Source organism: Terrapene carolina, unplaced genomic scaffold (genome assembly GCF_002925995.2).
Source record: "Terrapene carolina triunguis isolate 2854851 unplaced genomic scaffold, T_m_triunguis-2.0 Scaffold234, whole genome shotgun sequence".
In the NCBI taxonomy this organism is placed as follows: domain Eukaryota; kingdom Metazoa; phylum Chordata; order Testudines; family Emydidae; genus Terrapene; species Terrapene triunguis.
Window position 1 is genome coordinate 6,228,426 of NW_020664585.1, and position 21,366 is coordinate 6,249,791.

The following is a 21,366-nucleotide window of genomic DNA, read 5'->3' on the forward strand; positions in this document are numbered from 1 at the left end:
CTCGCCCACGCCGCTTCTCACCGCCCCCATTGGCCCGGGACGGCGAACCGCGGCCAGTGGGGGCCGCGATCGGCCGAACATGCCGCGTCAGCAGGTAAATAAAACTGGCCCCGCCTGCCAGGGTGCTTACCCTGGCGAGCCGCCTGCCGAACGTTGCCGACCCCTGTGCTAGAGGCAGGAGCTGCACAGATTTTCTCACAGGGAGGCCATAACACACTGTTACCCCGACCTGCAAGACTCCTGCCATGCTGGGCTTGTTCCAGCAGTAGATGGTCAGTCACACTGGACCCCTCTTGAATCTTCACTTAATTTCTTCTCTTGCCCCTCCCTACCTCTCTTAGTGGTGAAGCTATGTCTTGCACGGATGTGCTGTAGGTAAGTAGAGCACCATCTTGGTGTCTGGAAAGGTCTTCAAACACTTCTAAGCTAAGTGAATGATTTAGGATGCACTGGTCAGGAGTACACGCTGAGAAAAAGAACTTTCTGGGCCTTTTCTTCCCTACAAAACCCATTCAAATAAGTGCTTCCATTTGCAAGCCTGCCAACGCTCATGCTTTATATTTCCTTTAAATGTATGAATAATTGTAGTATTTAGTTAATCTGAATTAGTCCAATGAAGAAGCTAAAGTGCTGTGGTGTCTCTTCTCCTTCCCTCACAAACTTACAATAATAAACCATTCTAAATAGGTGCAGGAAAAACTTAATTTAGAGTCATAGAGTTTAAGGCCAGAAGGGAGCATCAGATCATCTGAAATTGGCTACAACCCAGGTTCCAGTGCTGTCGGTTCCCCACATCTGCACTGGGTAGTGGTAAATATATTTTTAGTCTTATTCAGTCATGGTTGTGGTTCTGAAGACACACTCAACATGTTAAAATAGAAGCAGTAGTAAAGGTAGGGAAATATTTCTAAATACTTACTGGTTGAATCACATTTAATCCTTAATTTGCAGTGTGTTTATGAAATTGTGCTAAATATTTTTACATCTGATTTGATGTTTTAGTTTGGAAACTCAGTAAAAATTATTACACTCCCCTCCCCCCCCCCTTCAGGTTGGTGGCACCAAAGCTGGAGTAGTACGTTTTCTGGGGGAAACTGACTTTGCTAAAGGAGAGTGGTGTGGAGTAGAATTAGATGAGCCTCTGGGAAAGAATGATGGAGCAGTGGCTGGAACAAGGTTAGTTTATAATCCTATAATAATAACCTTCAGTAACACAAAATTGCTTGGGGTTTTATGTATCTTTCAAAACCTCATATTCATGTTTACTTAGTCTGTAAGGTCTTTGGATGGAGACCTTCTGTGTTGTTTGTGCATACAATGTCTGGCACAATGATGCCCTGATCCCTGACAGCAGTCTCTAGGTGTTACACAATACAAATAATGATAATTAATGTAGTGCAGCTAGCAGAGGGTCTTGAAAGATTTCCTTTTCTCTCAAAGACCTGCCCCCTGTTTGCTTGGAAGAATGCATGTGACAGAAGGGAAATGGAGATTTAACTCTGCTAAACCTGAATGGAATTTCTATAGGCCAAGGGCTTTCTAACTGCTGACTTTTCTGCAAGCGAAGTGCTAGAGCTTCTCAGAAAAGAGGTTGTAAGAATTTTATAATGGAAAGTGCTAAGCAGCCTTAATACCAGCAACCCTTTTCCCTTGTTTAGACTGTTGATGTGGAATTCCTTAGAAGTTGCCATACGGTACATGAAAAGGTAATTCTCTGCAGTCTTAATTTATTTATTGCCCTCATCTGTTTTTGTTTTTTCTAAAGGTATTTTCAGTGTCAGCCAAAATATGGCCTATTTGCACCGGTCCACAAAGTTACCAAGATTGGATTTCCATCAACCACACCAGCTAAAGCCAAGGCAACTGTGAGAAAAGTGGTTGCAACGCCGTCAGCTCTGAAACGCAGTCCAAGTGCATCTTCCCTGAGTTCTCTCAGTTCTGTGGCATCATCAGTAAGCAGCAAGCCAAGCCGTACAGGACTAGTAAGATTCTTTTTCTACTGCATGCTTTACATTTCCAAGCAGGAACCCATATGGCACGTGCCTGTGGTTTGCTTATGTAAACTGAGGATAGACCAGTTCTTGGGAAGAGCATAATATGTTTCATTGTGCTCTTTTGTTTTTCACTCAAAGCATGCATGTAGGAAATCTTAGCTAGCTCTGAGGAATAGATAAGTGTTTGTACATTTACCTTTATATATTTAACAGTTAACTCAAACTAACTGAGGATTTTGCAATAAGGAAGGGGTTTATGCGATCCGCAAAATGAAGGGCATCCACGTTGTAGAGAGTTGTCCATTTTTCCAGGGCTGCTTCTCCGCTAAAGCTATGTTAACGTTTGCAGACTTGGCTCACATTAAAGCTTCCAGAGATGAACATGTGTGTGACTAAACATAATGTTAGAAGCCTGAGCTAGACCAAAATGGAATATCTTTTTCTTTTTCCATTGGAGAGATGGTTGTGTGTAATGGGTCAGTAAAGAAATGTAATGTGGAAATCCAACATCTGCCTTTGCTGATAAGAAGCCTCTTTCTTTTCCTAATTGATTTTAATTCTGTGAGCTTCTAAAGAGTAGAAACTGCAAAGTATGGTGTTGAGATTAATTTTAACCTAGTACTAATTTATGACCTAATATATTTTATATTTATGTTCATTTTTTAAAGTTTGGTACATAAAACCTTGGGAAAGCTTGATATCTTCCCTAACAACTAGGCAATTAAGAGTGTAAAAGTAATTTTCTATTGCACCATTCATCCCCAGAAGATTCCAGAGCTTTTTTTTATAATCCCCAGAAATTTATATACAGATGACTATATAGGGACCATGTCAACTGCTACTGAAATTCAGCCACCTCTGGAATGAAACTGAGCAGCTGGTTTAGGACAGGGAAGATATTGTTACCATATTCATTTGAAACTGAAGCAGATTTCACATGGGCAGAAGTAGTTACCCAAGTCAACACTTGGCCAGGACAACAGGACTAACACCTTATTATAAAAAGCACATGGGTCTTTATTCGCCGCAAGTGAATGGCACCTTTTTCTTCTCAGTCTTTTCTGAAATATCCACTTCTAGCAGCACAGTGCCCCCTAAACTTATACAGGTGCATTGGTTCAGTACTGACTCACAGGGAAGAAGACCCTTCTTCTGCAGCACCTGCTTACTCATTGGAGTGCTCCCATCAAGTACTGACCTGGATCAATCCAGCTTAGTTTAGTGTTCTTGACAGGATCATAGCATAAGAGGGAATGTAATTATTGGCTATAATAGTCTTTGGAGAGTTACTTATTTTGTCACAGTGATGCTCCAGTCCCCTTCCTTATATTCCATTCTGATTGAGGATGAATGCTTAAGGGTCCAGCCGCAGAAGAGATTCTGCTTGTCAAAGTAATGCTGTTTATTGCAAGAAGTCCCAAGTTTCTTTGCTCATGTTCACATTTTAGTCACAGCAGATCTCTACTACTCTGAAATTCCAAACACAGTGTTTTCTGGTAATTTTATATCTTATCTGGAATTTACCAGGCTTCCACCCATTCTTCTAATTTATCCAAGGCTGCTGTTCTTTTTGCTTGCGTATGTAATAAGTCACCAACACCAAGGTATATGAGCCTCTAATGTAGAAAAGCTGTTTGTGGCTATTTGAGTCTGTCCCCTAATCTGAATCCTTTTGTCTAGTACTGAAACCTTTAGTTTTTAGACCATTAATGAAATGAAGTGCTTTGAAAATCTGCAGAATTGAAGAGACATGAGCTAAGTTTTTTTTGTTTTTTGTTTTTGTCATGCTCCTGGGATGGAGGAATGTCTCGGGAGCACTGAGGAAATAAGGCAAGGTCATCCAGACTTCAAAAGACAATGCTTGGCTTTATTAGAAGCTGAAGTAATTCTGCCTAGTACTTTTGAATCACTTGAGAAGTACAGTATTTGCAGATTTTCTTGGAAAGCTAAGTTATTCATAGCCAATTTGGAAATGTTAGAATCTGCAGTGATACCCAGTGGTCAAAAGAGAGAGGTGGATATATTTTTTTCCTAATGCAAGATAATGGCAAAAACAATTCTTTTTAATTTAGAACATAGAAAGGGAAGTCTGGACTGATGATCCCCAATGCCAGCATTCCCCACTGGATATAGCAGTATTGTTCAATTATTTAATCTTTGGAAAGACCATGAAAGAGACATGTTCCCGCTCTTGGTCACAACTACTGTGATACTGTTTAAAACTAATCTACCCAGAGAGCAAGGTTGTGATTTTGAATAATTGAGATATTGATAGCATTTTTGATCCTAGTTCCTATCTATAGTTTAAGACCTGGGAAGAAAGTTTGGATTACTAGGTTTCAGGTCAATTGTTACATATTATAACAAATTTACTATCTCAATACTTGCTGCACCCACAACTTGTTCAATAACTATTACTCATTAGTAGAAATTCTTGTACTTTCAGTTCTGCTACTTTCCCTCCCAGTGCAAAAAGTTTTGACAAAATGGAGGATAGGGCATACTAAATTCTCACTAATCATTGTAAGAGGCAATTCCATTAAGTGGAATAGTGGGCACACTTGATCAAGCAAAGCCTTAGTCTCATTTGAGAGAGATTACATTTTGCAGATAGATTCATTTATATTTATACCCTTAATTTTAGTCATTCCAAAGCGGTTCTTTCCAAAAACTATTAGTTCGACTCAAATCCTCAGAGTGATTCCTATCAGATATCAATTCTACTTCTTCAGAATGTACTGATAGTGACAAGGATTACAGAACTTTCCCTTTTAGTCAAGGAAAATTCCCATTGGCTTCAATGAGAGATTGTCTCAAATGAAGACAGCAGAATTTTACGCTGAGTATTTATGCATCCTTCATAGACACAAAAGACGGTAATAGGACTTCATGGGGAAGGCTTTTCACAATCCATTTGGAAACCTAAAATGTTCTTAGATTGCAGAAAGTGACCCAAGATTGATTCCATATATAAGGGAAGAATGTCTAATTTTACTAGGAGGACATTTTTATATCTAGCCAGGGCTCATGGAAAACGATGCTTAGCAGCAACCTAACAAGCTTGCCTTCGATTGAGTCTATGGTACCCATCTTAGACTGAGGCCAGCCTTCTTTTTTCATTTGAACTCTTCGGTCTCCTACGCACCACCTGCTGATTGCCACGGAACAGTCTTGCAGCACAGTCATGTCCCTTATTAACTTCCAGAGCAACTAATTTGAAATTAATTTTTAAAACAGGAAATAAATTATTTTCGTCTCTCATTGGTTTTGATATATAAAGTGTGGGAGGAGCTGCAGTCAGGTATAAACATCTGCTTAGCTAGCACCCAAAATGCGTGTACAATAAGATTATAGCCTTCCTTTTTATTTGATAATGAGGTTTTTAACATATTTGCTTTTTTTGAAGTTAACAGAAACATCTTCCCGATATGCAAGAAAAATTTCTGGCACCACTGCTCTCCAGGAGGCTCTGAAGGAGAAGCAGCAGCATATTGAACAGCTTCTGGCAGAGAGGGACCTGGAGAGGGCTGAGGTTGCTAAAGCAACAAGTCATGTAGGGGAAATAGAGCAGGAGCTGGCATTGGCTCGAGATGGACATGATCAGGTAAGAAATAATGCTGCTCTTTTGACATGATGATTGTAGGACAGCCAACTTCTTTCAACTTCACACTAGGTTTTATTATTTGATTGGACAAGTTTGGGAGTAATGGGCACTATTTTAAAATTGAGTCTAGTTTGCAGCCACTGCTCTTCTTAGAGGTTCCTGGGATGGTGAAGTTGAGACTTGTTAAGAAGTTATGTTTATAGTTCATTCTGAATTTTAAGAGGTGGTATTTTAAAAACATTGTTAAATATTGTACAGTGCCCTGAGCAGTTGGGTAGGGGGGCATTCTAACATTTGTTGTTAAAATTACACATTGGAAACAAGCTCTCTTAGGCAATAATACCTTAATTAAGACGCTCACAATAAATATTGTTAACAATCATTTACAGATTGTAGACTAGAGACAGAAGCTACCTATTTGGTGCTATCTCGTCCATTCCCTAAGTGGCCATTGCAGGATTATTACCTGTAATGTATAAACTTTATTCCTTCATCCAGTCTATTTTTACACATCCCAAATGCTTATGCTTCCACCACATTTCTTGAGAGACCATTCCATATGTAATTAAATGAAATTCAACATTGATAAATGCTAAGTAATGCATGTTGGAAGAAAAATAATCCCAGCTATATTTATACTGCAGTGGGCTCTAAATTAGCTGTTACCACCCAAGAAAGAGATCGTGGAGTCACTGTGCATAGTTCTCTGACAATTTCTGCTCCGTGCTTAGCAGCAGTCAAAAAGGCTAACAGAATGTTAGGAACCATTAGGAGAGGGATAGAAAATAAGACAGAAAATATCATCCTGTCACTATATAAATCCATGATCCGCTAACACCTTGAATACTGTGTCCAGTTCTGGTTGCCCTATCTCAAAAAGGATCTAGAGAAACTGGAAAAGGTTCAGAGAATGGCAACAAAGATGATCAGGGGTATGGAACTGTTTCCATACAAGGAGAGACCAAAAAGATTAGGACTGTTCATTTTAGAAAAGAGATGACTAAGGGGGGATATGATTGAGAATCGTGATGTGAAAGATATGAATAGACAAGTATTATTTACTCTTTCACACAATACAATCACCTGGGGTCATCTGATGAAATTTAATACACAGTAGGTTTGATACAAACAAGAGGAAGAACTTTACACAACTAACCTGTGAAGCTCATTGCTATGGGATGTTGTAATGACCAGAAGTATAACCGGGTTCAAAAAAGAACTGGATACGTTAATGGAAGAATGGTCCATCAATGGCTATTAGCTCAGATGATCAGGGATGCAACAACCCCATGCTCAGTGCAACACTAAACCTCTGACTGCCAGAAGATGGGAGTGGAAGACAGTGGTGGATTACTCCTTAATTACCCTGTTCTATACAGTGGCCCTGAAGCTCTGGTATATGCCACTGTCGGAGACAGGATACTGGGCAAAATGAACAGTGGTCTGACCCAGTATGACAGCTGTTATGTGATAGAGCTCGCTTCAGGAAGCCTTAGTCTGATATTTAGCCTAGATTTTGCTTTTCATACTTCATCCAATTCCTTCTAATTAATCTCCATTATACCACACCTCCCCTTGCTGCTTATACCACTGGTATATTGGTAAATGGTTATCGTGTGCCTGTCCCCTGGGTTATCATTTTACCAAGCTATAAGTATTTTGACCTTAATCTTTCCTTTTACACCTCCATACGGAATAGTTGACTGTTTTGATTTCCTGCAAACCATATGGCTTTCTTCCCCCTTAAATAGAACCCTGTTTAAACTTCTTCAAGTAAATATTGACTTGCCTAATCTTTTTACTTTCTAAATTCTGTGTCATTGCTGCTAATTAGCATGTTCTGGAAATGGAAGCAAAAATGGACCAGTTGCGAGCTATGGTCGAAGCTGCTGATAGGGAGAAAGTGGAGCTTCTCAACCAGCTTGAGGAAGAGAAAAGGTGAACCAAAAACTTTATGCAGGATTTCTCTCCGTCACAAACAAGGTTTTGTGTTTCAAATGTGGTGGTTTGCCAGTAACAGACTAATTCCAAATGGGACAAATATAGTGTGTTGTGGCTGGTGTGAAGTGACTTGCATAGTTCATGCTATGGAGTTGCTTAGACCAATAGTTTGCAACCTGCAGAGGCGGTGGTATTGAGGCAGCTTCTGCAGATTGCATCATATGGGGCTTAAAATAAAAGCTTTTTCTATAGTAGATGCTATGAGCCTGTTTTCACCGGCTGCTAGGGCAGCGAGGGACTATTTTAACTCTGGTCCTCGTTGGCCTTGAGCTCACCTTCAGCATGTTGCCAAGCAACATAGCTGTTGCTGTACATGACTGATATACATTAACTGAAGTGGCATTTTGCAGCTTGGGAAATGTTCACAGCTCCAGCAGTGTAGTATTTCTCCTAAATACTCTAGGTTTATTTTCTTTGAAAGTACTCTGCACTGTTAGATATAATCTCATGCAATAACTTGAAATCTATTAAATCCTTAAATCCTTCACTCTCAAAAGCAAGGAGTTGTTGTATAGACAGCGTTGTAATTACTGTTAAGATAAATACTAACTTAAATTCTTATTGTTCCTTTCCTTTACACTAATTGTCTGAAAGACCCCGTATTCCCACAAGCCCTGCCTTTGACTGAGAAGACTCGACCTGGTCATCTTCAAAGTCCGTCAACTGAGTTTTTCAGCCAGTGCGTGTCATTCAAGGGATATGAGGCACCCTTTCTCTCCTGTCCACATTTCTTGTGGAGTTGAGAGAACTGTGGAGCAAGTGTAGGTTGCTCAGAATCTAACTTCAGAGCCCTCTTCCACAGGAACACACCATCTGGTCCATCTCAGTCCACATAAAGTTTGACTAGGATAAAAAGGGGGGGAGGGGAGTTTGAGATGATGATGTTCGTGAATACGTTCTATCTATATGTTCTGAAACTCTAGTGTAAATGAGGCAAGTTGTGCTTTAGCACGTCAGTTCCTCCCCCGCAGGCTTCCTCTCCACCAGCCAGCACGGGTACAGATCAACTTGCTTTACTTATACTAGAGTTTTAGAATGTGCATTTCTAAAAAAAAACACCCCAGCTTCTTAATTTTTTTAATACATTTTCTAATTTCTTACTCATTTTTAGCATGAATCATAGAAATTAGTGATGGCAACTGGATCAAGTCTTTTTATCAGGTCATTGTTTGAAAGTCTAAAAAAGAAACGAATGAGATGGTGACTAGTTAATTTAAATATATTTTGTTTATTTAAACTATTATTTTCTTCGTTAATACTGTCTCTTCCAATCTTTAAAGAACTTCAGGAAGGATTTTGATGTGAATTTTTCAGTGTTCCCTCATTTAAAATCAGGGTTGAACTTTTTCCCTTCTCCCACTTTTTCTGATAACTTGATTAAGTAATTTCAAATATAATGTTGCTGTGGCTTTTAATTTCTAATGAAAAGTAAGTACGAAAAACTGTCTTAATTTATGACTCCTAGGAAGGTGGAGGATCTTCAGTTCCGCGTAGAGGAAGAGTCCATTACCAAAGGAGACCTAGAGGTAAAATACTGCCAACTTCGTAAAAGTCACATTTGGTAGGATGTTGAAGTGCAAACAGCTATAGACATTATATTGCTACCAGTGTGAAGACAATGAAAGGAAGAGTTAAAACTGCATGTTGATATTCCAGGAGTACACAGAACAAATGGAAGGGGATCCCTAAACCTTCAAGTACCCAATTCTGCAGTCTTTGTGTAAGCTTAAATGGTCAAGCTTGGGCCCTTAAGTAAATTGTATTCTTCAGCATGGCTTCTATAGCTGAGTGGCTGCAGTTGTGGCAGAATAATGTAATTTAGCCCTTGGTAAAATTTCATCCTTTTTGCAATTTTATAATCCTGCTAACATTTTTCAAATTATTTAAAAGAAGCCAACAACTAGAAATCAATTTTAAAGTTATAAAACTGGCAGTTAATAGTCATGTCCTTGTTGAAGTGGGTGCTGAAGATTTAACCACCTCAGTCTTCTGGGTGATTCATACCAAAAAATGACTATCCCTGCACATCTCTCAACAAAGACTTAACATCGGCTTGCATGCTTTAGCGAGGGCTCAAAATTAAGCACACCAGTGAAATACAAAGTATGTACTCTAATCACGATTTACCTTCCTACTTTGTCTAGCTGGTATGATGTACTGAACTCTAGTCTAACATTCTTAAATAATTCTATACACAATGTTTTTATTGTTAATAAGAAAGAAACAGATTGAGACCATTTAAACACTGCCAGTTTTTTAATCCAAATTTTAAATAAAAATGTTGGGCGTCTTCTAGTTTAACATATTTAATCTGAAAAAAGTTGGTTACTCTTATCCCATTGTAAAGAACAATAGAAATTTAAACTGACTTGTAACCCTATGAACCATTAATGATGAAAGTGCTAGCCTTGTGGTCCATTTCATGTGACATTTCCTTAAGTTCTACTTTGTGTCAGTCTTCCATCCATTTTAAAGTACCTATCTATACTCTGCTCTATTAGTTGTTCAGTCCATGAAAGTGTTTTTTGGATTTGTTTGTTAAATCAATCGATAATTAAAATTGAGTTTAAAATCATGGCAAACTGTTTTAAGGACTCTGGTTGGTTGTTTGACAAGATGCATATCTTCAGGAGTGTAAGCTGAATTTAAATGAATGAAATGCCTCCTGTTGTATTGGAGTGATAGTGTTAAGCATTTAGATGAAATATATTTTTTGTTTTGTTTTTTTTAATTTTTACTGATAGCAAAAGAGGCAGATTTCTGAAGATCCTGAAAATGTAAGAGGGCATTTAAGTGTGTGGAGACATCCCATGTTAACAGATTGTGTACAGATAAAATGCTTATTTATAGACTTAATCACTAACTGCATAATCTGCTATTGAAACGTTGACTCTAGTATTTGTGTGCATGTTGCTTTCAGAGCAATTACAACACTTATCACAAGCAATATATGTAACGACTAAGCACCTGTGATCCCCTTTAACTGAAGACAGGGAGAATGTGTCATCATTAATTTTTAAAATAAAACCGCAAACTTAATACAGTGCAATCAACTGAAAAGCAACAGGAGCTTACAGGAAGCTACAGTCTTGAGCCCTGAAAAGTCTTCTCTCTAAAAGCAGGCCTCTACCTGCATTGATCACAAAATCCTGTGTGCTTTCCCGTGAGCTCCCACTACTGTTCAATGGATGGCACTGTAATCATTTCATGAAATTTCCTAGAGAACAAATTGCATAGCCCCACCTCTCCTTACCGATTTCTCTTTTTTGTTATGAAATGCTGGAGAGAAAGCATTATCCAAGGAAAAGTGATGAAAAATACGAGAATGAACTCATTATTTACAATGTACAAAGCTATGGATTTTTCATTGTAGCGTAACAGGATTTCTTCCTGAAACACAGAGAAATTGTTTAGGACTGGCTAGAAGAAATATATTGCTTTGCAAGACATTAAAATAAATCCCCTCTACCCCGTCCACAGTACAAAGCAGATGGAATTCAAAAAAATCCTCTGCTTTTGATTTGGTTCAAGAAAATATCCTGCAACCCCTCTTCCCCCACCAAAATAGAAAGCTCTCAAGACTAAAACTGATTTCCTACTATGCATTCTTAGGTGTTCCTTTTGTGAAGCTACTTCCGTGATCTGGGTCTCCTCTATTCTTCCAAATCAGGCACACGGTGTGTTTAGAAGTAAATCTGCATGTGACTTTCCTCTTTCCTATTTTGTGCACTCCTCATTCCCCTCTGTCTTTATTCCAGATCTCTCTATTCTAATTTCTCCCTGAACAGGCTTATTTCCCAAGAAAAACCCTTGTTGCTCTGCTTTTGAGTGGAGAGTCATGTTGGATTATTTAATGAAACACTAGGTAAGAAACTATCTAGACCATGTTCTGTGGTGAACATGCCAGCACAGGGAACTGAAAACTTGCTGCTTCAGTCACAGAATCATTAGTCAGCATTATAGCTTCAGCATAGCAGTACAGATGGATCAGTAGGTAGATATAGGTGCAAAACTAAACGGTGAATTTCATTTCAAAGAGTGAGAGCAGGCACAGTGTGCAATTGCTGTGCATTGTTGATAACTGATGGCCCTGCATTTGGGACTTAACGACTTAGGGTACATCTACCCTGCAAAAAAAAAAAAACAACCCATGGCACTTGGGTTTATGCTACGGGGCTAAAAATAGCAGTGTAGACCCTCTCGCTCGGGCTGGAGCCTGGGCTCTGAAATCCTGCATGGGCAGGGGTCCCAGAGCCGGAGCTCCAACCCGAGCAGGATTGTCTACACTGCTATTTTTGGTGCCATAGCATGAGCCCACGTCAGTTGACTGGACTTTGAGATTTGCTGCCACAGGATTTTTTTGCAGAGTAGATGTATCCTTAGTGGAGTTGCAGAGGATTTAAGTCAGGGCAGGATTTGTGTCTCCCCTCATCATCTAATTGTGATTCCCCAGACTAGAGAGAGTCTTCCCTGTCATTATTACATCTGAATCAAGCTTTCCTTTATGTTACGCCAAAATAAATCTGGAGTAACTTCATTGAATCTTCCGAATTCATTCGGGTGTAACTAAGAGGAGAATTTGTCCCTTAGACTTGTCTCTTTGGATGATTGGAAGGGAGCTCAGACTGATCCACAATTCCTCAGTGGATATCCCTATTTGGAATTGGAGCCTTTCCTATGGAAATCAGACTTATTTATTTTTGTTTTTGTTCTTTAAATGAGCAAAAGTGGTGTTTGGAGTGGTATCTTTTAGATTGCGCCTCTATATTTAGCTGAGCATCTTTATTTATTTTTGTTTTAGTGCAGATAATATCTGCGTGGTGGGATATTTTTGAATAAGTTCTGTTAACTCTGATCTCTGAAGGTTTTAGTATAATTGGACAGCACCTAGATATGTTTGTTATAGCTGCTATATAAGCAAGGGATTAAAAAGAGGCTTTGTATATGATGGGTTCTGTAGAAAGCTTTAAGATAGTACATATTTTAGTAGAGATTCATGATGTAAGGAGAATTCTGGATATGCCCTCCTGTATAGATCCGCCTCAGGGAATGTGACAGAGTAAGTATGTTGGTTTATTCCAAACCACTAGTTAAAAAACCTCAAGACATTTCTAGAGCTGTTTAGTGGCTTGGGTTTTTTTGGTTTGCTGGATCTGAAGTCACACTAACTAATCCCACCAAGGCTCTGAATTAAAGCTATTGCATTTAAAACTTTTAGACGTTTTAAAAGTTCTCTTAATATCTCTAATTCCCACCAGAATATCGAACCACATAATGGAAAGCTGTTGGTAAAAGGACAATCCTTATTCTTTTGGCAAACTGGCAGTCTTGTCAAGCCCTCTGAAGATCTTCTTTAACAAAGGAGACATAGAATCACATAAAAACTTCATTAGCCCAAGGAACTGCTGAAAGTTTAGCCTCTGAAGCAAGTTTAATACTTTTGGATCCCTATGTTTTGGGGCCTATTGAATTATGTTGGTAGAATTGGCTTATCATTTTCATCATGATGGATACAGAACTATTTTGGTTCAGCACCAGTCAACTTCCAGCTTTTGACACAGATAGAGAAATAACTTGATGCGATCAGAATGAAATGCTAAGGTGAAGCCATCTTTTTATTAATTGATGGGTGAAGGAGAACACACCTGAAGCAAAACAAAGGCTTTCCCCCATCTCACTTCCTCTTCAGAGAGTACTTATGATCTTTGATTGTTGGGGCTGCTTTGAAGATGGTCACAATCAGCTTATCACTGTTTATACATAACACTGCTTTACAGGATTTCAAAATATCTTACTACAGACACTGGCAGTGGAGACTTAGGTCTACATTACCTATGCCGGTGCACAGTGCACGTAGAGTGCCCATGTATTCACAGATCTCCTGCCGACTGTGGAAACACTACGGTATGGGCACTGGGATGGTGACAGATGGAGTAGGGCCTTGATGGGATCCCACATATCTTCACATTACTCTCTTCTCCTTCATATTCTACGTCTGGCTCTGCAAGCTGAAGACCTGTTTCTTCTAATTAATATTTCTTAGGTTAATTAAATCCAGCCACTCTACTTCACACTAAATTAACAGCTACAACTAAATCACATAGAAGAACATTGCTCCAGTCTGGCACAGGTAACTTCTCAGGATGAGAAGCATGTCTTGCCATAGACAGACAAAATAATATTCAGCCTCCTTCAGGTGGTCACTCTGTTGTTGGGATGGTCACGCCTCTTTCTAGGAAAGGACACTTAAACCAACAGGCATGAATATTGCTTTTTAAAAGATGGCATCTTTTAGGTTAATGATGATGTGTGTTAAGATTGACACAATGTACTAAACTCTGCAGTTCAGAGCTGAGTGTGACATGCAGTTCTTAACTCTGGGTGTGCTTTTCTTTTTCCCTCCCACAGTGGTGCAAGTCAAGAAGGGAGTAACTGCTAGACTGTTTCCATCTCTCTTAAACCCCAGGCTTTCTTGCAGACTCTTGGCAAAGTGTCTCCGCCTCTTTGTTGAATATTCAGGAGCTGCATCCTGATATTCCACAGTTCTTTATAAAACCTACCCCTTTGTGAGCAAAGGGCAGAAGGGACTTGGCTCCGCTTTGTGTGGTTTCTTTTTCTCTCTTGGAACACAATGCCTTTTAGAAGTACAAACTTACTTACTCCTCTTGGCCTAACCAATTTAGACTTGAGCGATGTACCATGGTCAAATCGGCATTTTAATTACAGAGCAACCAGTCTAAATCAGTCACATTTGCTCCCCTTCGGAAAGGTGGGGAAAAGATGTTCTGCAGTTCTGAGTAACTCTGTGTATTCACACCATTCATATGATGGCAACAAATGAATCTTGACTTGCCAGGAAGATTTTTATGGCACAAACTTAAACTATAGAGAAATTAAAAATAGTGTTCTACAGAAGCCTTAATCAATATCTATGGCCAAATTCAGATCTGCTGTGTGCTGGTCCTATTCCATGGTGTTATTTCACCCATGTACACCTGGTCTGAATTTTGATCCCCTAGTTCATAATTAAAAACCTAACTCAGCTACATCCAAATAAATATACAGTGTTAGTTGGGGGTGATAGGGAAGGGGCTTATAGTTCTTTAAAAAGTATTAACTATTCTAATTTGTGCTGGTAAACTTCACATACTGATAAATAACTTCTACTTGGCTGCATGAATCTACCTTACTTTTTGTCCGTATTTCTTCTTGTTTGTGGTTTGTTTGTTTATTTTACACATCAGACCATTTACACTTTCAGTCCATCTCTCTCATCCATAGAGTTTCCCTGTTCATTTTACCCACTGCATCTTCTCTGCTCATCCTTGGTAGAAGATACTGGCAGCACGGCCTGCATGTGGCTCCCTCCTTTTGTGCTGGCATGTGATGGTGGCACTGTTGTGTTCTCTTCCTTTCCCTTTTTACTAACAGACGCAGACCAAACTGGAGCATGCCCGCATTAAGGAGCTTGAACAGAGCCTGCTCTTTGAAAAGACCAAAGCTGACAAACTCCAGAGGGAGTTAGAAGACACTAGGGTAATGGTTTTCACTATTTAAATGAACGAGACCTATTTGTAACGTGGAGGATTTCTGATCACGCAGTCTTCGGGGTATAATGGATATCGAAGAGAGTGCCTGTCTTCTGCCATATACTTTATAGAAAGTAGCCAAGAAGGACACTACTAAACCGACTATTAGATTTTGACTTTTTGTAACATTTTTATTATATATAGTTCTACGAAGGAATCCAGGTAAGATCTCTTCAAAATGGAAAAGTATCACTTGACTACAGGTCCAAAGCAGCAAACAAAGTTGTGGATCCATTTATGAAAGTATTCAGCAGTTCACTTGTAGCAGATAGTGAGGTTCTTTATGCTCCAAAAGAAATGCTGACTTGCTGCAAATAGACAAATGTTCTCATTTAATTTACTCTAATTCTTCCAGTCTGAAGGTTTTTGGGGGAATGGAGCAATCTGGACCTTATGTACAGGTTGTAACATTAGGTGCTTATTTTGCTGACCAGTGTGTACTGTGGCCATACGGTTGTTTGTTTTTTCTCCATTTGTATGGTCCTTCCATAGGGAACCCAGTGGCACTAGTTGCGTAGTCTGCATACACCTCTGATTTTTATTTTTTTTTAATTCCCTTGTTTAGAAAGGTGAAGTTCTACATGTGCAGAGACTTGAAACAATGTTAGTATCTTTCTACCAAGAACCATATTAATCTCTCTCTAGAAAGATGCTAACCCTGTGTCAAATTTCAGCTGAGACAGGTCCTATATGACTAAATTAGTTGATCCCAGTACTCCCTTTGCAGGTGTGTTTAGCAGAGTGTAATAGTATATTATCATACCGATGTGCTCTCAGAAGTCCAGAACCATGAAGAATGGAAATGACTTCCAAGTTCCTTATTTGGATGCCTTTGCACATATGAAAAAAATGACATTTTTTTTTATTTTTGCTTGAAGGAATGAATTGCTTATGGTTTCTAAGCCTAAAGCATTCTAGTAATTTGAAATGGCTCTGATCAGCCTACAGCTCTGATTACTCCCTATTGATTTAGATTATTTTAAATAACAATGCATAATATGCATTGTAATGAATGTCAAATCACTGACATTCGTTGTTTCTACTGTCAATCTGAAGTTTTAATTTTAGTATTTGCAGAAGTCCAGTAAGGTCTCTGTTTTCTGACAGGAAGTATATTCTATAGATTCCCACTCTTGGTTTATAAAGCTGTAGGGATGGATTGCTTTTATGTAGCAGGAAGCAATCTTTAAATGTATAGTAATCCAATAATTTATTTGGATGGGAGTAATGGATCCAAATTTTCATGATTTAGAGACACATGGGAATAGGAGGAAACTTAAAACTCCCACAGATGAATTAGTATTAATATTACCTGCAGCATGTGCGTGGTATCATAGCATTCAAATATCTTGCACTGAGAGAGGATTCTTCAAAACTTGCTTACAAATTGGGCTCAGGTTTAGCATCTTGGCACCTCTGGTTAACTGTTAGCATCAGTTAGCAGATGCAACACAAGCCAGTTGCTTTTTCTTTTTGGGGGGGAGGGGGAAGAAACCTCTCTACAGGGAATGAATTCTGCTTGGCTGGAGAGCTTCCTAGTGATTGAGGTTTTTTTCCCCACCAGTCAGGTCCTTACTATTCTCAAAGAAACTGAGGAACTTCAGCTCTTTTCCAGACCCCAGGAAGGCAAAAGTGAAACTACACAAAAGAGAAAGAGGTGTCTCTGGTTCATTTTTGTCATTCTGCATCAATATGATGATGGACCAGACTAACACAGGTGCATACAACTATGCTTTCCTTTAACATGAGATTCAGTAGAGACTGAGCAACTCCCAGTATCTAAAGGGCCCTTCTGGGCCAAGGTTTATGTAATGCTACAGGGTGACTTCATCTGTGCACAGTCCATTGCTGGGGTCCATGCTAGTGGATCCCAGACCAGATTTGGGACCTATGTTTGTGGGGAGAAGAAGGTGCTTATTTTTTTGTACAAATATAGTAGTTGCTCCACTCCAGCAAACTGCCCACATAGGGCCTAAAACCTCAGACTTTTTGGCAAAAACCAGTCAAAATTACTTGCATCTTCACTTTTGTAAATACAAAGCCTACAACTGTAGGACAGATTAGTAAGAATCTTGTATGTTGGCCATATTGTATCCTCACTGTTGGCCATTCTCAGCAGACACCTCAGCATGACTGATCAAATAGTGCTAAAAAAAATTATGGTAAAATATTACCAGAAAGTCAATGACTATGTGACAAAAGGACATAAATCTCCCATTACATGATAGGAGTCTAGGTCACATGTTGCAAGACACCATTGTTTATGAATTTCCTTGTTCCTAAATTCCTCTCACATGTGCACATCAATGCTGGGTTGCGAAGCCCTCGTTGATGGCTTCAGTGTTCATGGAATCTTGTAGCAGGAGAAGACAAACTTTCAGTGACTGAGAGATGAGAATAACCTTAAAATACACTACAGTATTTGATGAGAACCTGTAAAACTGGTCCAAGAGGTGATAAGTGAGCTCAGCCCTCTATGTGAAGAATTCTACCTGGTGTGGAACTGAACCAATTAATGCCAGTTGTATTATGATGTTCCTTGCAACACAAAGGAAAATATTTCAAGGCCAGTTGGTGTATCCTTTAAAGATAGTCTGTGAATCAAGCAGCTGGCAATTATCTTCATCCTTCTTCTCAAACAGAAAAGCCTTGAGAGCACTGGTTTGCTGAGGTTTTTGAGGAGCTATCGTTTTTCTGCATTAGAAAATTACTCCTCATAGCAGTTTCTGTTTTAGTTGTAGGGGGGCAAGGAGTAGGGTTGCCAACTGTCTAATCGCACAAACCCAAACACCCTTGCCCTGCCTTGTCCCTACTCCAAGGCCCCACCCCCACTCATTCCAGCCCCCTTCCCTCCATCGCTAGGTCTCCCCCACCCTCACTCACTTTCACCAGGCTGGGGCAGGGGGTTGGGGTGTGGGAGGAGGTGCAAGCTATGGGCTGGGGGATGGGGCGGACGGGTCCGGAGTATGAGGGGGCTCCGGGCTGAGCCTGGGGCAGGGGGTTAGGGTGCGGGCTCCGGGAGGGAGTTTGGATGCAGGAGGGGGCTGGGGGAGGAGGTTTGGGGTACGGGCTCTGGGAGGGAGTTTGGGTGCAGGAGGGGGCTAAGGGATGGGGCAGGGGGTTGGGATGCGGGAGAGGGTGCAGGGTGTAGGCTCCAGCCGGGCAGTGCTTACCTTGGGTGGCTCTTGGAAGCGGCGGCAGGTCCAGCACAGCAGCTTCTAGATGCAGAGGCGGCCAGGGGGGTTTCTGCAAGTGCCCCTGCCTGCGGGCACCACCCCCGCTGCTCCCATTGGCCACGGTTCCCTGTTCCTGGCCAATAGGAGCTGCGGAGTTGGCACTCGGGGTGGGGAGCAGCGTGCAGAGACCCCCTTGGCCGCCCCTGCACCTAGGAGCCGCTGCCGGACATGCTGGCTGCTTCCAGGAGCGGCCTGGAGTCAGGGCAGGTAGGGAACCTGCTTTATCCCCGCTGTGCTGCTGATCCAACTTTTAGCAACCTAAAATCTCCCGGATTGGCTTCAGTAGCCTCTGGGAGATCGAGCCCGATTCCGGGAGACTCCCGGCCAAACAGGGAGTGTTGGCAACCCTAGCAAGGAGTGATGGTTTGTTTTTTCCTTATGTCTCATCTGTTTGGCCATCTTTTCCTTTGACAAAGTGAGCTTTGGTCTAAAAGAGTCATTGAAACAGTTATCTAACATGTTGTACATTTTCTTCATTGTTCATGGGGCAGGATTTGGTTGATTAGATTCTGCAATGATACATATCAGCTTTAATAGGATATGTGAAAGCCAGTCATTTAACTTATTAAACACTTCCACAAAATATTGCTGCCTTAATAATATAGCCTAGATAGACTGCAAGATTACTAGTTGTTCCGTCAAGACAATAACTTCCAACTATCCTTGCTTATTCCACTTGCTGTTTTATAGTAAGCAGTTCTTCTTCATTAGCTTTCAAAGTTCTTTCCTGACCTATGTCCAGAACATACTGCAAAATATATTGCTGTTGATGGGATATGTGGGAGAGGTTTAAAACACATTATGGTTTTGTTCTTGAGGTCATAGATGGAATAATATAAAACAAAGAGTGGGATCTGTAGAAAATACTTAAAAAGAACAATTTCAGGTAAGTAATATCTTTAATCTTGATGTTGATAATACAAGGAGGAGCAGACACAGTAATTTCCTGATCAGGAACAATGGTTGGTTTTGTGATGCTTTTGCATGTCACAGGCCTAATTAATTATTTAATCCTTCTTTGGCATTCTGAGAGAGGCCTTGGGTAGTGTCAGAATAATTTTTAAAGACAGTTTGGGGATAGATGTAATGGGAGTTTCACCTATTGGTACATCCAGACCAAATAAATATATTTGCATTTCTCTGTCAGCTTCAAAACCAATATGAATGGTATAAGGAAGCAATTATCTGGACAAATGAAGACTGCAAACTCTTCACCCTTCATCATTCCACTTTAAATTCATTCTTAGAAGCATTTTGCTAAACCTTGATAACCTATATACAAGCTGCAATTGTAAGCTTTTGCTTAATTAACTTCAGAAAGGGAGTTTAAAAACATTCCATCTTAAATAAAAAGTTATAAGGGTGTAAACACAGGTATTGGTACTTTTATTTTAAAAGTAAACAAAACCAAGTATTTTAGGTTGTCTTGGTTCATAGATTTCCATGTAAAGAAAACATTTGTTCTTATTTATGCTCCATTAGTTCTCAGTAGGAATAGGAATTTGGATTAGACTAGGTCTGATTTTGGCCAATTATTGCCAAAAAGGTTGGTATGGATACACTACTGAGGTTAATTGGTAATAATTGAAGATTTTTCTTGAGACTTAAAAATATCTTCATGCTATATATGTGGTGTAACTATTTCTCTTTCTAAATGCTGTTGATCATAGGTGGCCACAGTATCAGAAAAATCTCGCATCATGGAACTAGAAAGAGATCTAGCATTGCGGGTGAAGGAAGTAGCTGAGCTCCGAGGGAGATTAGAGTCTAGTAAGCCAGTCAGTGATGTGGACAGTTCTCTCTCACTGCTACAAGAAATAAGTTCTTTGCAAGAAAAAGTGGCAGAAATTAGCAAAGAACATCAACATGAAATAAATTCACTAAAAGAGAAGTTTGGAATCAGTGAAGAATCTTATCAGAAGGAGATCAAAGCACTTTCAGCCTCACATGAAAGAATTGCAAAAGAAAATGAGTTGTTGAAAACTAAGCTTGATCGTGCCAACAAGGAGAATTCAGATGTGATAGAGCTGTGGAAATCAAAGCTGGAATCTGCTATTGCTTCACATCAGCAAGCAATGGAAGAACTAAAGGTTTCATTCAGCAAAGGTGTTGGGGCTCAGACTGCTGAATTCGCAGACCTAAAGACCCAGGTTGAGAAAATGAGATTAGAGCATCAAAATGAAACGTCAAATTTAAAACTAAAACAAGAAAACGAAAGATCTCAGCATATGAAAGAGATTGAAGCTCTGAAAGCGAAGCTATTGGAAATCACTGAGGAGAGAGAGCGAAGCCTGGAAAACCTGAAGACCAAACTAGAAAATGCAGAAGATCAACATCTAGTAGAAATGGAAGATGCTTTAAACAAATTACAGGAAGCTGAAATAAAGGTAAAAGAGCTAGAGGTACTTCAAGCCAAGTGCAATGAACAAACCAAGGTTATTGATAGTTTAACGACACAGATCAAAGTTACTGAAGAAAAGATTTTGGACCTTGATGTACTTCAGAAAGCCAATTCTGAAGGTAAATTGGAAATCCAGAAACTTAGCAAGCAGCTTGAGGCAGCTGAGAAACTGATACAAAACCTAGAGACTGAAAAGATTGATGGGAGTAGCAAGGTTTGTATTAACATCCATCGTTACTTTAATTTGTTTTATTTTAATTTACATTTATACCTTTTATCTACAATCATGAGCTCATCACAGAGGGGAAGATAGTCTTAAGAGAGAAAGTATTTTTTAATCATCTGAAGAGGTTTAGAGAAACTGTCCAGCGCATATAATCTGGAAGGCTGTATCTTGTCTTGCAGGGTGGTGGTTTGGGTAGAGGTGTGTGGGTCATGCCCCATAGAAGTTCTTTCTTGCTGTGAACTTACGAGCCCTATAACCTCTGTTCTGAGAGCTGTGTTTGGGCACTCGTGGTCCTAGTAAGCAAGAAGGATCCAC

At 39.8% G+C, this 21,366-nt stretch overlaps 1 protein-coding gene across 13 annotated transcripts in view; it reads left to right on the plus strand.

Moving 5' to 3' along the window:
* CLIP1 (CAP-Gly domain containing linker protein 1) overlaps nucleotides 1-21,366 on the plus strand; it is a 111,736-nt gene that overhangs the window by 47,634 nt on the left and 42,736 nt on the right. For 5 of the 13 annotated variants that reach the window (XM_026656978.2, XM_026656980.2, XM_026656986.2 and 2 more), the window contains exons 4-11: nucleotides 1,052-1,176; nucleotides 1,766-1,982; nucleotides 5,401-5,598; nucleotides 7,433-7,536; nucleotides 9,065-9,125; nucleotides 10,344-10,376; nucleotides 15,031-15,135; nucleotides 20,095-21,039. In XM_026656978.2, the coding sequence (XP_026512763.1) occupies nucleotides 1,052-1,176; nucleotides 1,766-1,982; nucleotides 5,401-5,598; nucleotides 7,433-7,536; nucleotides 9,065-9,125; nucleotides 10,344-10,376; nucleotides 15,031-15,135; nucleotides 20,095-21,039 (1,788 nt within the window). Of the gene's footprint in view, nucleotides 1-1,051; nucleotides 1,177-1,765; nucleotides 1,983-5,400; nucleotides 5,599-7,432; nucleotides 7,537-9,064; nucleotides 9,126-10,343; nucleotides 10,377-15,030; nucleotides 15,136-16,796; nucleotides 16,906-20,094; nucleotides 21,040-21,366 lie in introns of those variants that run through there. The other 8 variants (XM_026656981.2, XM_026656987.2, XM_026656988.2 and 5 more) reach the window with 4 other exon arrangements.